Source organism: Coffea arabica, chromosome 11c (assembly GCF_036785885.1).
Source record: "Coffea arabica cultivar ET-39 chromosome 11c, Coffea Arabica ET-39 HiFi, whole genome shotgun sequence".
Lineage (NCBI taxonomy): Eukaryota > Viridiplantae > Streptophyta > Magnoliopsida > Gentianales > Rubiaceae > Coffea > Coffea arabica.
The window spans coordinates 216215-231718 of NC_092330.1; the positions used below are offsets into that span (position 1 = coordinate 216215).

At 37.1% G+C, this 15504-nt stretch overlaps 1 protein-coding gene across 1 annotated transcript in view; it reads left to right on the forward strand.

The window, feature by feature from the left end:
- LOC113717412 (alanine--tRNA ligase) overlaps nucleotides 1-6576 on the forward strand; it is a 32468-nt gene extending 25892 nt beyond the window's left edge. The window contains exons 14-23 of the mRNA XM_027242252.2: nucleotides 2510-2653; nucleotides 2767-2838; nucleotides 2970-3045; nucleotides 3173-3315; nucleotides 3408-3516; nucleotides 3584-3771; nucleotides 5224-5313; nucleotides 5440-5622; nucleotides 5696-5872; nucleotides 6008-6576. Of these exons, the coding sequence (XP_027098053.2) occupies nucleotides 2510-2653; nucleotides 2767-2838; nucleotides 2970-3045; nucleotides 3173-3315; nucleotides 3408-3516; nucleotides 3584-3771; nucleotides 5224-5313; nucleotides 5440-5622; nucleotides 5696-5872; nucleotides 6008-6082 (1257 nt within the window). The 3' untranslated portion in view covers nucleotides 6083-6576. The remainder of the gene's footprint in view (nucleotides 1-2509; nucleotides 2654-2766; nucleotides 2839-2969; nucleotides 3046-3172; nucleotides 3316-3407; nucleotides 3517-3583; nucleotides 3772-5223; nucleotides 5314-5439; nucleotides 5623-5695; nucleotides 5873-6007) is intronic.
- Nucleotides 6577-15504: the final 8928 nt, after the last annotated feature.

The following is a 15504-nucleotide window of genomic DNA, read 5'->3' on the forward strand; positions in this document are numbered from 1 at the left end:
TGACCTCCCAGAATATTGGATGGCATGCGATTAATTAAATAACATGTAATTAAAACTGCATCACTCCAAAATTGTTTGGGCACATTCATGTGCAACAAAAGTGTCCGAGCAATTTCGATTAAATGTCCAATTTTTCTTTCAGCAACTCCATTCTGTTGTTGAGTGTGAGGACAAGAGGACTGATGAAAAATACCGGATTTAGTCATAAAGGTATCAAAAGGAGTGAAAAAATATTCTTTCGCATTATCACTGTGAAGTATATGTACATGCACACCAAATTGATTCATTATTTCTGTAACAAATGCACAAAAAATGAAATATAATTCTGAACGATCTTTCATTAAATAAAGCCATGTAACTCTGAAAAAATCATCAACAAAGATTACAAAATATTTAAAACTTAATTTTAAAGTAACTCGATTAGAACCCCAAACATCAGAATAAACTAACAAAAAGGGTTCGGAAACCCGTTTATTGACCCTAGGGGCAAAAGAAACACGATGATGTTTTCCTAATTGACAAGACTCACATTCTAATGAAGACAACTGACTCAAGGTAGGGACCAACTTCTTCAAATTTTGTAGAGACGGATGACCCAAACGACAGTGAATTTCAAGAGGAGAAACAGTAGCAGGGCACGCAATCGGACTATTAGAGTTGAGAAAATAAATACCATTATGCTCATGTCCTACACCAATCATATTCTTTGTCTTCAAATCCTGAATGACAACAAAATCAGGAGAAAAAGTAACTGAACACTGTAGAAATTTAGTGAGCTTACTAACGGACATTAGATTAAAAGGCAAACTGGGAACGTAAAGAACAGAAGGCAGCGGAAGAGATGAGTTAATTTCTACAGTGCCTAGTCCTTTAACTTTAGTTGTAGATTCATCAGCTAAAGTAACATGAGGGAAGGAAGAAGACTCTTGAAAATTAGAAAAATTTTTAGAGGTACCTGACATATGATCAGTAGCTCCGGAATTAATGATCCATGAGTCAAAATTAGATGATGTTGAGAGACAAGCCATAGCATTACCTTTTTGTGCTAAAGAAGTAGAGGGAAGAGATGCGTGATTTGCAGTTTGGTACTACAGAAATTTGACATAATCTTCCTCAGATATGGTAAAAGTCTTCTGGGACCCTTGTGCTAAAGAACTTGATTCAGCTTGGTCAGTGGTAACCGTATTAACAAACCGAGGTGGTTTTCCAATTAAATCCCAACAAGTATCACGAGTGTGATTCTTTAAACCACAATGATTGCACTCACGGGTGCCTCGACCTCCGCGACCCTTGTGCTAAAGAACTTGATTCAGCTTGGTCAGTGGTAACCGTATTAACAAACCGAAGTGGTTTTCCATTTAAATCCCAACAAGTATCACGAGTGTGATTCTTTAAACCACAATGATTGCACTCACAGGTGTCTCGACCTCCACGATCCCCACGACCGCCTCTACTTCTTCCTCCACGAGAGCCACGTCCAAAATTAAGTTGCTCTATCCGATTATTGTTAACAATTAAAACAGATTTATCATTAATTAGAGCACCGTCACCCTGTGCATTGTCCTTAGATGTAGAACGTAAGACCCGAGCATACGCCTCTGCAAAGGATGGTAATTGTTCACCTGCTAGAATTTGAGATTTGATTGGTTCAAATTCTGGCTTGAGACCAGCCAAGAATTTGAGCACAAGCATTTGTTCTCTTTGCCTCTGGATAACCGTAATATCACTTGAGAGAGGCATTATAGCATTTAATTCTTTTGAGATTCGCTTAAGATTAGCAAAGTATTCAGTTACTGTCTTGTCATTTTGTTGCAACTGAAAATACTCCAAAGAAATATCATACATCCGTGAGAGATTACTGCAATATAATAATCGGACATAATCCTAAACTTCTATTGTTGTCTCACAATGAGAACACATGTAAGCAATTCATGGCTCCATGCTTTTGACCATTGTTGATAATTGGTGTCATTCAATTTTCAATTTGTGATTTAAGGCATCACCATTGGCATAATATTAGTGGACGTCACAATACTTTTTGATAAACTTTCAGCCACAGCGAATAGCACTTCAAACCCAAAAAAGGGTCAAAACTCGAAATGAACAGTGCCGCGTGAACAGGAACAGCGTGAATAGGACGGTGTGAACAGTGCGCTGTGAACAGTAACGGCGTGTATAGTCTTCTGAACATTAACGGCGTGAACAGTATGCCATGAAGAGTGCCGTGATGAACAGTGCAGCGTGAACAGTATTTTTGCTAGATGTTTAACTCTAACCCTAGGACTATAGCTCTGATACCATGTTAACAGGTATTTTGGGAGAAAAACATCTAGTCACCGTATTATGAGTGACTAACTAGTATTTATAGGAGTACAAACCTAACCAACTATTTACAAGAATACCCTTACTAATTTATTATCTACAAGAATACTGATATTCTTCTAACAGGTAGTAATGTTAATTGCAATGTAGAGTTATTCTGACATGTAGTCTGTTCTTCTGGCTATAGATATATGATACTGGATTTCTTGAAGGCCCTTCAGGGTTGTTCAAAGTTAGTGATGTGCAAGTCTTCGGAGGATTTGTTGTTCATGTTGGTTCTTTCTGTGGAGAGACTGATAGATTCAGCATTGGTGATAGAGTTGTTTGTAAGGTGAGTTTCGTTTGTTTTTGCATATTGTATGACATATAAACTACTGCATAGCTTCGTGCGTGCTTTTTCTTTGATTCTCCTAACTGTGGTCAAATCTCTGGCAAATTGATCAGGTTGATTATGACAGGCGTTCCCTTCTTGCTCCCAACCACACATGTACACACATGCTAAATTTTGCTCTGAGGGTAATTTTCTTATATGGAATGGTTATTAACTTCCCAGGTCCCATAAACTGTTGCTTCTGTTCTAAATTAGCTGTAGTTCTGTTTCGGGTCAATAGATATGAACACTTGACATTGCTGTGACCTGAGTGCAGGAAGTACTTGGAAACCATGTCGATCAGAAAGGTTCTATTGTTCTTCCTGAAAAACTAAGATTCGACTTTTCTCATGGTTAGTTTGCCCTTATTCATAGAGTACCGGATATAGATGTCTGTTCTTTAAATTCTGATTAGGATTGTCGCATACTAATAGACCATGTCTATAAATGCATATTTTTATGCTGTAAATTCTGAAACAGGTAAGCCTGTAAAGCCTGAGGAACTTAGAAAAATTGAAACCATTGTGAATGAACAAATTAAAGCAGAAATGGATGTATTCTCAGAGGAGGCAAAATTAGCTGATGCAAGGCGCATCAATGGTTTACGAGCAGTTTTTGGAGAAGTAAGCTTCATCTTTTAGTGCATTTGAGTGTTATTCTACTAGTAGCTCTTGTGGAAGTCTCACCTTTTGTTGCTTTCTGATTGTATCTACAGGTTTACCCTGACCCAGTCAGAATAGTTGCCATTGGACAAAGTGTGGAAGATATGCTGGCAGATCCAGAGAATCAAAATTGGTTATCAATATCCGCGGAGCTCTGTGGAGGTAAATGGTGGTTGTAATGCTTTTTGATCGGTACTTCTTGTAAGCTTAATTTCACTGACTTGCTCAGGGACCCATATTTCAAACACTCGAGAGGCCAAAGCTTTTGCTCTTTTGTCTGAAGAAGGAATTGCCAAGGGAATTCGTAGAATAACTGCTGTCACCACGGTTTCTGCATTGAATGCTATGGAATTGGCTTCTTTAATCGAGCATGAAGTAAATGAAACATTTAAGTCTGAAGGAGCCTTACTGGAACAGGTTGGTGCCTGTTCACGTCATTCTTTTCAAACTGTATTGCTAGGCATAGAATTCACTTGAAAACGTTTCTTGTTTGTTAGTAGTTACAAACACTGTTCTACTTATTTGAGCTGGTTTGCTGATACCGTGTTTTTGGTTGCATATGCATTTAGTTCTTCAGTCATGATGATTATGGGATTGAACATATGTTAACATGTTGTAAGACTGTTGGAAAAATTTATTGAAGACCTATCGGGGACAATGGTGTGTGTCCGTCGTCTGGATTCCTTTACTTCTTTTTCTCTTTTCCTGATTGACATCTGGTCTACTTTGCTCACCATAACAAGCCATGAAAAAATTAATCATTTCTCAATGTGTTTTTTTTCCTTCCCTCTTTCTCTTTAATCCTTTTTAAGTTATATGTTTTTATTTGTGCAATTCATGGCCTTCCTACTTGACCCAAGTATGCTTGTCTGCGTAAAATTCATTGCTTCCATAAAACTCGTCTGACAGGATTTTTGTCTACTTATTGCTGTTGGTAAAATAACTTGCAAGTGAATTTTTTGCTTCTGTGATCCATTAGCATGCACATATCCTTACGAGAGAACAGATAACAACTTTCTTTTCATTTTTTATTCCTTTTTTGGATATGACTGTGTGTCCTTATCTTAAAACAATCTGACAGTGCAATTTAAACACCTCATATTGACTCCAATTAGATCTCTCTTTCGCTTAATAGTGATAAGAGGATGTTAGTCTCCTTTTAGGGTCTGCATCTAAAGAAGTGACTCCATTAGTTTGATAGGCAAGTCTGTCCAATCTTGAATACTTGACATGGTCTTTTCTCTATTCCTGCTACAATTGCTTGTTGGATCTAGAAAGAGTTAGAGCCTGACTGCAGAGAATGTGTAGTGCTCTAGCCTAAAGCTAAATACAAAAACAAGTACATGTTCTCAGCAGTCTATGCATATTCTTCTTTAGGCAGCTTTCACTATTTAAGTGATGCTATGTGAATAAAGATAAAAGCTAAACAAGCACTTCATTCATTGTCCTTACAAAGAGAGATGGAAGACCAATCCATTTGGGGTTGCATGGAACCCAAATATGAAGATTGATAGCTACAACCAATGATAAGCAAGGTCTCAGCGATAATCACGTTTCCCTTCCTTCGTAGTATATTTTTGCTAACTTTGAACCATGAGTTGCTCTCTGGCTTGGACCAAAGGTCACAGGAACTTGCCAAGCATCAGGTTTGAGTTTGCTTCATGGTTTTCATGGATTACTAGTTGCTTTCCTGTTCCTCATTGCATAACTGCTTTGACAGCTGCAATGTTTAGAAGTGCATTTCTTATATGAAATCATCTGAATATTTGCAACTTTGCTGCTAAATTTATGCTTTGTTTTAGTTTCTATTTTTTCCATCTTGATTACTTGATGTCTTATAAAGCTATTTCTCATTCTTATTGATTCCAGAGAGTCACTAAATTGAATGGTCGTGTGGAAGGTGCTGTTATTCCAACAGTTAAGAAGGCTGATCTCAAGGCCAAACTTTCTCTACTTCAGGTACTTGTCCAACTTTTTGTATCTGTTTTTGTGCCTGTACTTAGCTTTTGCTTGTTTTAGGTGACATAAAATAGTAACACCGTAGAAAAGAACAAAAAGCATAAAAATTGATCTGTATTGTGACAGAATCACATCATTAAAGCCAAAAAGAAGATTGCTGAAGAAAATACCCAGAATGCTGTTAAAGTTGCATTAGAGGAGGCAGCAGTTTCTTCGTCTGATGGAAAGGCCTACTGCCTAACTCATGTCAATGTTGGTGGAGATACTGCTGCAATCCGTGAAGCAGTTCTTAAAGTGACAGAACAGAAGGTTAAAATGTGTTGCTGCGTTGTAAAATTATATTGAGCTCTAAATGTGACTGACTGTCCTGGTGGATTTGCAGGGCATGGCTGTTATGGTCATCAGTAAAGATGATGCTGCAAACAAGGTTGTGGTGTGCGCTGGGGTTCCAGAGAAAAATGATCAGTACAAGCAGCTGAATGCTAAGGAGTGGCTAAGGGTTGCTTTGGAGCCTTTGAGTGGAAAAGGAGGAGGAAAGGGTTGTCTTGCTCAAGGGCAGGTTTGAAATTTCTCACGCTTCTGCAAAATAATTATGCTTCAAATTTTGTTTCACACATTTTGTTAAAGATCTTTTATTGGGTGTGAGGGAAACTAGGAGAGTTAATTTACCTATCTCTGCTTTTAACCCTTTCAGGGATCTGGCATATCGCACGTGTCGGAAGCTATGGACATTGCAGCTTCTTTTGCTACATTGAAGCTTAATCAATAGAAAGATTGTGGAGACCTTTTGTTGGTTGAGTCCATATTCTACAAATGGAGCATTTGTTGAGTTTGTAAGCCACAAAAAAGAATCGGTCATTCAAAAGTTAATCTGCCTAGTTGTGATGGAAGTCAAAGAAGAGGTGCCTAGTTGTGTAGTATTGCAACTGGCATGGGTGCTAAAGACGGTTAGAAGTCTTCATCTACGTACCTCAGCTTTTCGTGAACCTCACCAAGATGCGGGCAGTGCCAGCGGATCTCCCACTGTATTATTTTACTTGGAACTCAAAGAAAGATGGCGATATTGGCGTCCATGATATTTCTCTACTCAGATGCAATGTAATTATAAGGGCAGCAAAAATCTTAGGTCTAATAGACATTTGTGTTGGCCCATTTCTTTGGGGAGTTTAGTGCTCGGCTGAGTAACATTAAACTCTAATATGTGATTTAGTGGGAAATCTAGCTCATTAATTCTATGGAAACTCCTCTGCCGTTTACCCTCCATTGTGAGAGTTCCCTCCCTCTCGGTATGAGTGCATGTCTCTCAGTCTTGAGAGTTTGAAACTTTTTCAAACTTTCCCAAAAATCCCAAATTTCAGACACCAACCTCAAGCATTAACGTCCGGAAGAAATCAAGTAGCATTAACACCCAGCTAAATCAACTGTCCCTAGCTAAGATCAGTTTGGGTTTCAGCAAACTATAACTCCATTCTCCTTTTATTGCAACACCAACTCACACGAGGAAGGTAGTTAAATTAGGTAACACTGGTCTTGATGAAGAACGCCAAAGCAAAGGTAGTGACCAGGGAAATAAACTCCATGATATTAAGAAGGGCTCTAGCAGGTAATTTTCACTGATAAAAGCATCCCTTGCCGAAATTTGCGTCGTTGCCCTGATTTCCTAATCTTTGTTTTTTCCAAGTTTTCGAAGCTAAGCCTACCTTTTCATTTTTCCTTTCTTGTGCATTTTTAGTTTTCTAAATCTTAGTTGTTTTTGTAAGAGATAGCCTTAGTATCTCTATACACCTCATGGCGGAAGAACTAGCAGATGCAATGAGGAAGTTTGTGTTATTTGAAAAGGATTTGGAAGGAGCTGATCTTGGGTGTGAGGACATAGAGGAATTCAAGAATGTCAATCCAACTTTGTTGGCAGAATCAGAGGAGAAAAGACAGTAAACTTTGTTGGGGTTGAGAACTTTGTGAACTCAACATAGGGATATCCTGGAAATCTCAGAATCATTGAGTTGGGTCAAAACTTGTTCCAATTCTATATTCCAAACACTGAGGATAGAGAAAGGATTCTAGGAGGGGGGCCATGGATTATGGACAACCAACTTCTTGTGATAAAAAGATTGTTTGAAGGTATGGAGGAGAATACAAAAGCTTTTAACTTGGCTCCCCTATCGGTTCAAGTTTGAAATTTGCCTATGAATTAGATAACAAAGGAAGTAGGAAGAAAAATTGGAGCAGTCTATCATGAAGTCAAGGAAGTAATAGTACCTTAGGTAGGAGGAAAGGAGGGCAGACATTTAAAGATGCTAGTAGTAATGGATGTCTCTCAGCCTATTCTAAGGGGAACAACAGTTAAGGTGAATGGAGAAATGAAAATACTGAACGTCAAATATGATAGATGTCCGGATTTCTGTTACAAATGTGGAATACTTGGGCATGGGGAAAAAATCCCGCTAGGCAATAATCCAGGTAAGAAAGGGAAAGCAGGAGAATCAGTATGACCCATGGTGTGAGGATCCCATAATTATTTTCATATCTTTTATTTTAACTTATTTGCCTTGAATTCATAGTTGATTTAATGGTTGAGTAATGATTTTTGTATTCTATTGCTTCAACTTATTGCATGTCCAGTTTCATGGTGCATTATGCTAATGTGACTAACTAATGAAGTGAGTGCAATAAATTTGATGGACAAGAAGGAGTTTTGTACAAAAGGGATTATATGTCAAGAAGTATTAAGAGTTAAATGGAGAAAAAATAGATATTTGGGTGCATTAGAAACAATTAGATAGATTTGAGTTGGATACTTGCCATTTGTCACTCACCTAACCAACCTTGACCAAGACTAAGTTTCATACTTATCACAAACCAAGCTATTATTTCAGCACCATTTCTTCTTCTTCTTTCAAATATTGACAATCTGTTATATATTTTTTTCTTTTATTTCTCCTATATATTTTTTCTTTTTTGGAAAATTTTCTCTACTTTTATAGTATTTAGAATTTCTTCTTTTCATATATTTTCTTTTAAAATGTTTTCATTTTTTATATCTATTTTTCATCTTATGATAATAATATGGAGTGTCACATCCTATTTGGGTAAGCATATTAATATTATTACAATATAGTCTCATAAAATTAACGAAAAGCATCATATGAAGAGTTGTGGCCCTTTTGTCAAATCCAGCAGTTAAAATTAACGGAAAGTATCATCTCGTGAGACGCACGACCAAATATCAAGGGCATTATAGTCTCTTTTCCAAGACAGAGTAAAAACACTTTCACCACTGATTTCCCCTCCAACAATTTCCACTCCTTTTGCTCCAAAACCCTAGTGCGAAAAAATCATACTACGCAATCCAGATGCTGCAGCGAAAGTGCTAATTGCTGGCATGGGAGGGGTTGTAAAGACATAAATGGAGTGGCAAATACGGAGGAGAGATGACTACTTTGATCCATACCTTGTTTACGGTAATTGAAAGTCTTGTTTACTAATCCGTTGGCCTCCCAGGGGACCCAAGGAACACCCCTCAAGTTCCATCTGATCAGAATCAAATTCTCAAACGGCTGCGAAATCCTTAGTACTTCTTGGCGGTAGCGGATGTCATTGTCGTCGTCGTCCCGAACAAGAACCTGGTTGAGATTGGTGGAAGCAAATGATGTAGAGGTGAAAGGCTGATATAGATGATGGTGTTGGAGTGTGGTGGTCAGGCGAGGGAAATTATTTGTAGGACTGGTATAGTACTTTTTACCAGTGGCAGTACCCGCCGCATAACTGCCGTTGACGAGCTTGAATTAGAGGGGTGCAAGTGGAAGTGAAAGTGGAAGTGGGTGGGTGGTCAGATGATTCTTGTTTTTTAAGGAGGAAGCAGCTCCAACTCCAACTCCAACCCCAGCTCCTATTCCCATTATTTCCATTTCCCTTCCCTCCGTTGTTGCCACCATCGACTGCTATGGAGTAAGCTTCTGTAACCTCACACTACCGCTAAGTTGTACTTCGGTGGGATCACCAACTACACTCCCCTGCCGAAGCCCACTTTTCGCAGCTGTGTGGTCATGCTGCTTATGATCGTGAGGAGAAGCAAGAGCAATGGCAGCAGTGGCAGTGGCACAGGTGGTGGGGTGGTGGAGGAGTAGGTGGGGGCGGAGGTGTTGTTGCTGCTGCCTAGTGGGAACAGAAAGAGAGGAGGCCTGCAGGTGGTGGGGGTAGAAGCAGAGAAGGAGGAGGACAATAATACCCTTGATATTTGGTTGCGCGTCTCATGAGATGATGCTTCCTGTCAATTTTAACTGTTGGATTTAACAGAAGAGCTACAAAGATGCTATTTTATTAGATCGAGGGCCAAACCATTATCATTAATTATTGGAGGGCTAAAACTTTATTTGAAAAAGAGTTGAAGGGCCATTGAGACTCTTTTCCCAAAGGAAATATGGTTTCACGTGTGGTCCTATCTAAAAGTGTATATCTTTCATTATCTAAATAGCCTTTTTGCTTTGCTATGTTCATTAATGATTTCGTATTTGGATTTATTAATGATTTCATTAATGGTTTCACGTGTGGCAAATCTAAAAGAAGGCATATCATTTATATTTGGATTTATTTCTGATTTCATATTTGGTTTTATATATATCATCAGATCATTAAGTTTATCATTTACATTTTCTATTTCAGAATCTAAAAGACAAATAAAGTTATCTTTAGACTCACTCATTTTATTTTAGCTATATGTTCTATTAAATATTCTATAGTGGTCTTATTTTTCTTTTCAGTAATTTTTCACCTGAATTTATTTTTTCTAGTTTTTCTTTAATTATTTGAATTTCTTTCTTTAGATCTTTATATATATAACATTGTTTTTTGTATTCAAATAAGTCTTTTTCTATTTTTAAATTTTTAGGTTCTATTATTTTATAGTTATCTGAATTCATGTATGTGTTCTTATTAAATGTAAATTTTGATTTGAAACAATTTTTTCTAGGTTTCTTTTTTCAATATCTAATAATATATTTAATACTTCTAATATTATTTCTTCAAAGGAATATTTAACAATAAGTTGTCCTAACTTATTTATTTTAGCTTTAGCTACTAGGTCTTGACTAATAAATTTTTGACATTCTTGGCAATATGTTATTTTTCGTAAGAATTCATGGTTGATTTAAATGAGATTCTCTATAATGATCAGTAAAGTCTTTATTGAGCTCTGCATATCTATTGGTATTAAATATTTCTCATGTTCTGCATCTCTTAAGATCTTATATCTATCATGGCATGTAATTGGATTACAATCATACAAAGTGACATGTATCCACCTTTCTTGATAATATGCAATTCTTTCATTTAATTGTTGTTACTGATATGCATATTCTTGAATAAAAAATAACATTAAATCACATATTTGACATTCTTCCATTTAAGGAGATGGATAGTGTCAATTTGAATCATCAAATTCTATTCCATTATTAAAATATCTAATAGGTACTGGATTTGCATCAAATTCTTCATCAAAAATATAATCATCATTATTATTTAAGAAAATACGTAGATTATTTCTAGGAAGTGTGAGATCATTTATGTTTGGGTTTATGGGATCAAATAAGAAATCACTGGAATTATTCATGAGATCACTAGGCTCTAATACCATTTCGGTGCCTTTCTCCAATTGCCTTCTTCATATGGGGCCTACCTATTTATATAGGTGTTTAGCAGACTTCAATATCGGACAGAATATATCATAGAATCATAGATTTGACAGCCTTCCATTTTTAAGGGGATGGATAGTGCTAATCAGAATCGTCAAATTAAATACCAGAAGCTAATTTTTAATATATATTCAAAATTTCTTATAACATACAAGATAAAAATTTTGATAAAACACTTTTAGATAATGATATTTAAACGATATCATCAAATAGCTATTGATATAATATAGAATAGAGGATTTTCTGTATAACTTAATGATAACTTTTCTTTTATATCTTCTAGAGTAGTAGATATAGATTTTAATTGTAGTTGTTTTAAATGTAGATGTCTTTCAAATTTTAACATAGGATTTCCTTTTGGTATTTTTTATTTTTCTGAATATTCAATATCACCACGCTGACTTGCGCGAGGATGAAAAGTTATAAGAATTTTACGGGTATAAACATGTTTAAGATGGGAAACTACTATCCAATGGCCACAAGGAGTTTTAAAATGTATTTGAGTTTGTAAAGTTTCAAATAAAACTTTATGAAATAATTGAAGAAAATAGATTTTGCAAAACAATCGTTATTCAAGAGTTCTTCGATAATATATTTTTTCTTCAGAAAAATATTCATATTCCTTCCGTTGAGGGTAGACCTTTATTTCCAACTCATCAAACTTCATGACTTTGATATGATGAAAGGCATCATATCTATTAAAATCTTCAAAATTTGGTCCAATTGAAATAATCTTGAGTAGTAAAATGTCTTTGGGACCGTATGTAGGATTATTTTGATAGATGTGCCTAACTCCTCATTGCTTTACAAAATCTAGAAAATACACCCAAGTAAAGATTTCATACATACGGAGGTAATGGAGCATTTTCTTCTATAATGACTACATATGCAGGGAAGGCTCCAGAAGCAGCAATGAATTATTTGAACTGAATAATACGCTTACTAGAAAGCAGCAGAATAAAATCCAACAATAAAGCAATCAAGACTTTGTGCAGGATGAGAAAACATAAAAATAACATGTGTTTATCCTGTACTAAAAAAGACGATAAGGTCACAGGCATCAAGCAATCAAAGAAAAATCAATTCAAGTCCGATATTGAAGTTTGCCAAACACCTATATAAATAGGTAGACGCCATATGAAAAAGGTAATTGGAGAAACCCTAAACCCTAAACCCTAAACCCTAAACCCCCAACCCTAAACCCCCAACCTTAAACCCTAAACCCCCAACCCTAAACCCTCAACCCTCAACCCTAATCCCTAAACCTTAAACCCTCAACCCTCAACCCTAAAACCCTCAACCCTCAACCCTAAACCCTTAACCCTAAACCCTAAACCCTAAAAGGTAAAGGAATTCAACAACGCCTAGCTCCGGTCCGCGGGGCTAATTCGGGCAGGGGTGAACGACCCTGCCCCCGATCTCCGACCTCTCACCCCCGAGGAGCTGGCAGCTTGTAAATTCTTGATTTCATCTCCCTTTCCTTCTTTTTTATGAGTTTCACTATATTTGTTCGAACTGACCTCTCCTCTTTATCCTGTAGTGAAAAGATTTTTCCAGCTGCTGAACTTAGGTGGAACAGGCAGCTCCAGCACGCCTGCCGCCGTGCCAGGCAGTTCGATCCCTATCGCTCCTCCTCCCATACCAGCTTCCCAAGCCCCTATTTAGCCATCTCCTACGGAGAGGGCCAACAAGAAGAAGAGGAAGAAATCCATGGTCAAGAGAGCCCGAACCGAGACCACCTCTCCTACTGCCCAGACGCCGCAACCAACTCCTGCCGATACCCCGCTGGAGCACTATGGGGTGAACTCGGCCGAGCAGCAGGCCTCCTCTAACTGCCCGCCTGCCATGTAGCGTCAGAGGAACGTGATCCCCCTGAAGCACGTGACCGAACTGAGCTCACACCCCCATCCTATGCACTTTTGTCCGAAGTGGGGATTGTCCGAAGTGAGGAAGAAAGCTCATCATGTGTTTGGGTTATTTCAGTCTGGATCTCTTTGAAAGTTTCATACTTTTGATCGATAGGTTAACTAATTTCCATGCCTTGGTTCTTCAAATCGATAAGTTCCTGTTGCAGAACTTTCTTTTTGTCTTCGATGGATTGCAACTTTTCTTCAAGATTTTGCAAATGACAAGTTAGTTCTTCTTTTTTTGACTTGGCTCTCCCGAGTTGGACAATCACTTTGGAAAAGAGTTTTGCATGTATTTCTTTATCATCTTTTTCCATGATCAAGATGCCAAAATATCAAATGCCTCTGCTTTGGCAAACAATTCTATCAAGTAGTCTTTTAAAGGAAGATCATTGGTAGGATCCGTCTTTGTGATTTTTGCAAAAATTTTCTCTACACATTCTTTTAAAGAAGAGATCTGCTCAATATGAGTGTCAAGAATCTGTCCGCGAAAATCTATCCACAAACTTTGCAAGTATTTTCTTCAATACGCTTGGATCAATTTTTGTCCATGAAATTCGGAGACCAGTGCTACATTACGTCTCTTTCGGATCTCATGCGAACTAGTCAACACCTTCTTATGCATTGATGGGTTACATTCATTGGTGGCAAACTGTCTTGGAATACTGATAACGACTTCGTCACTTTTCTTAATTGAAATTGTATCATCAGCTTCAAGTTCAATTAGTGAATTGTTACCAACATCTTCTTAACGGAATTCAAGAAATAGGGGCTGAAAAAAAAGAAGAAAAACGTTACAAAAAAAAAAGAAAGAAAAAAGGGAAAAAAAGAAAAAAATTTACAATGAAAAAAAAAATAAAAAAGTTACAAAAAAAAAGAAAAAAAGGGAAACGAAAGAAAAATGGAGAGATGATTACCTGAAGTGATGACACTCTAACCAACGATGGTGCAAAGGAAACTTCCTTCAAATCAGAAGATGTCCTCTTTTTGATCGGTTCCAATGACGGTTTTGACTGCTACTGCCGTTTGCCAATGAATGGATTTTTCCTTTGGTAGATCCGGTGCGCTGGACTTGAATTTCTTTCTTTTCAATAGTTTTGATAGAATCGTGATCATCAAACATTTCAATTTCGACATCTTCTCCCATAGAAGTCATAGTTAAAAATTGTGAAATTTTTTATGGCGTCTTTTTTTTTGAAGTTGCTAATTTGTCTCTTTGATGGCTCATTGAGAGTCTTTTGAAAACTTTTTTTCGTGACAATACTTTCCAAGCAAGTGCTAGTAATTTTGTTCTTATGCAAGGTAGATACAGTAAGACCCGTTTCACTCTCTATGGCTCCGTTGTGCTGCTTTGACTCGTTGATAGAGGTAATCTTGCCCTTCTTTGATAACTGCTGAGGGATCTTGACCGCCAATTTAAAGGAAGTTAAAGAGACGCCATTTGACCGTATTGACCACCAGACATCATAGTTTTTTGTGATCAATAGATGCTTCCTATGCATAGGTATAATCATCCGAGATCGCGTCTGCGTGCGAATTGAAGAATCTCATAATTGAATAATCTCACTCAAAGTACAAGTGTGAGTAATCTCTTTCAAATTATTTAGAATATCCTGTCAAAAGCCGAATTGTCTACTAAATCTACAAGAATTATTTCTTTCAATAATAAAGATATTGTCCTTACGATGAGTCAAGTGGCAAGAGTGTTGACTGATAAAGTAGCTCGTAAATGTTGATGATAAGAATCCATCGTCAATCAACACTTTTTCTTCATTTTCAGTCCAACACAATTTGGGAAGCATCAAGGAATTCATTTCTTTAATGATTTCCTCAACTTCTGATTTATCATAAAATATTGTTATTTGCTCGCCTCTAAATCTTGTCATGCCCACATGATAGCTGCTCACTTGATTATTCTCATAATATACGTCAAAATATTAGCCAATTCAAGCATAGACATAATGGATTGGAAAAGTTATCCCACATTCTCCAAGGTTAGGGGCGTAGACAATCTCCCTCAACCCATGATATATGCTCGCAAGATCGGGAATTGTAAGATAAAAATTTTTTTCCTATGACCATTAAGCATGCAACCTTGAAAACACTTGGGCGAATGCGATCGGCCTTTTTGTTTGACAAAAGAAACTTGCAAACCCAACACACTATGAATGCCGCAATATAGGTTTTCTTTCTTAAGAACCCTGAGATATCCAATATGTTAAAAGAGATGTTAAAATCCTTTGTATCTGTGACGACCCCGCCTCCTCCTAAGACGAACCCAAGAGTTTGGTGGACCGCTTGACCAACTCTCGACAGGAGTTATGCACTCACTCAAACCAAATCACGATTTTCAAGTCAAACAATTTTTTAAAACCAAAAAAGTATTTGAATAACAACAGCTACAATCTTTAGGCAACAGCGTTAACTATTACAATCATAATATTTCAAATACAAATGAAATCTACACTTCCAAATGTACAAAAGTTGCACAGGGAATCACACTAACTCTAAACAAAAGTTGGCTAGTCTAGCGCCTCCAATTCTTCACTTCAAATTTCTGTTAAGAACAACTTAAATGGATGAGTGGACACTTA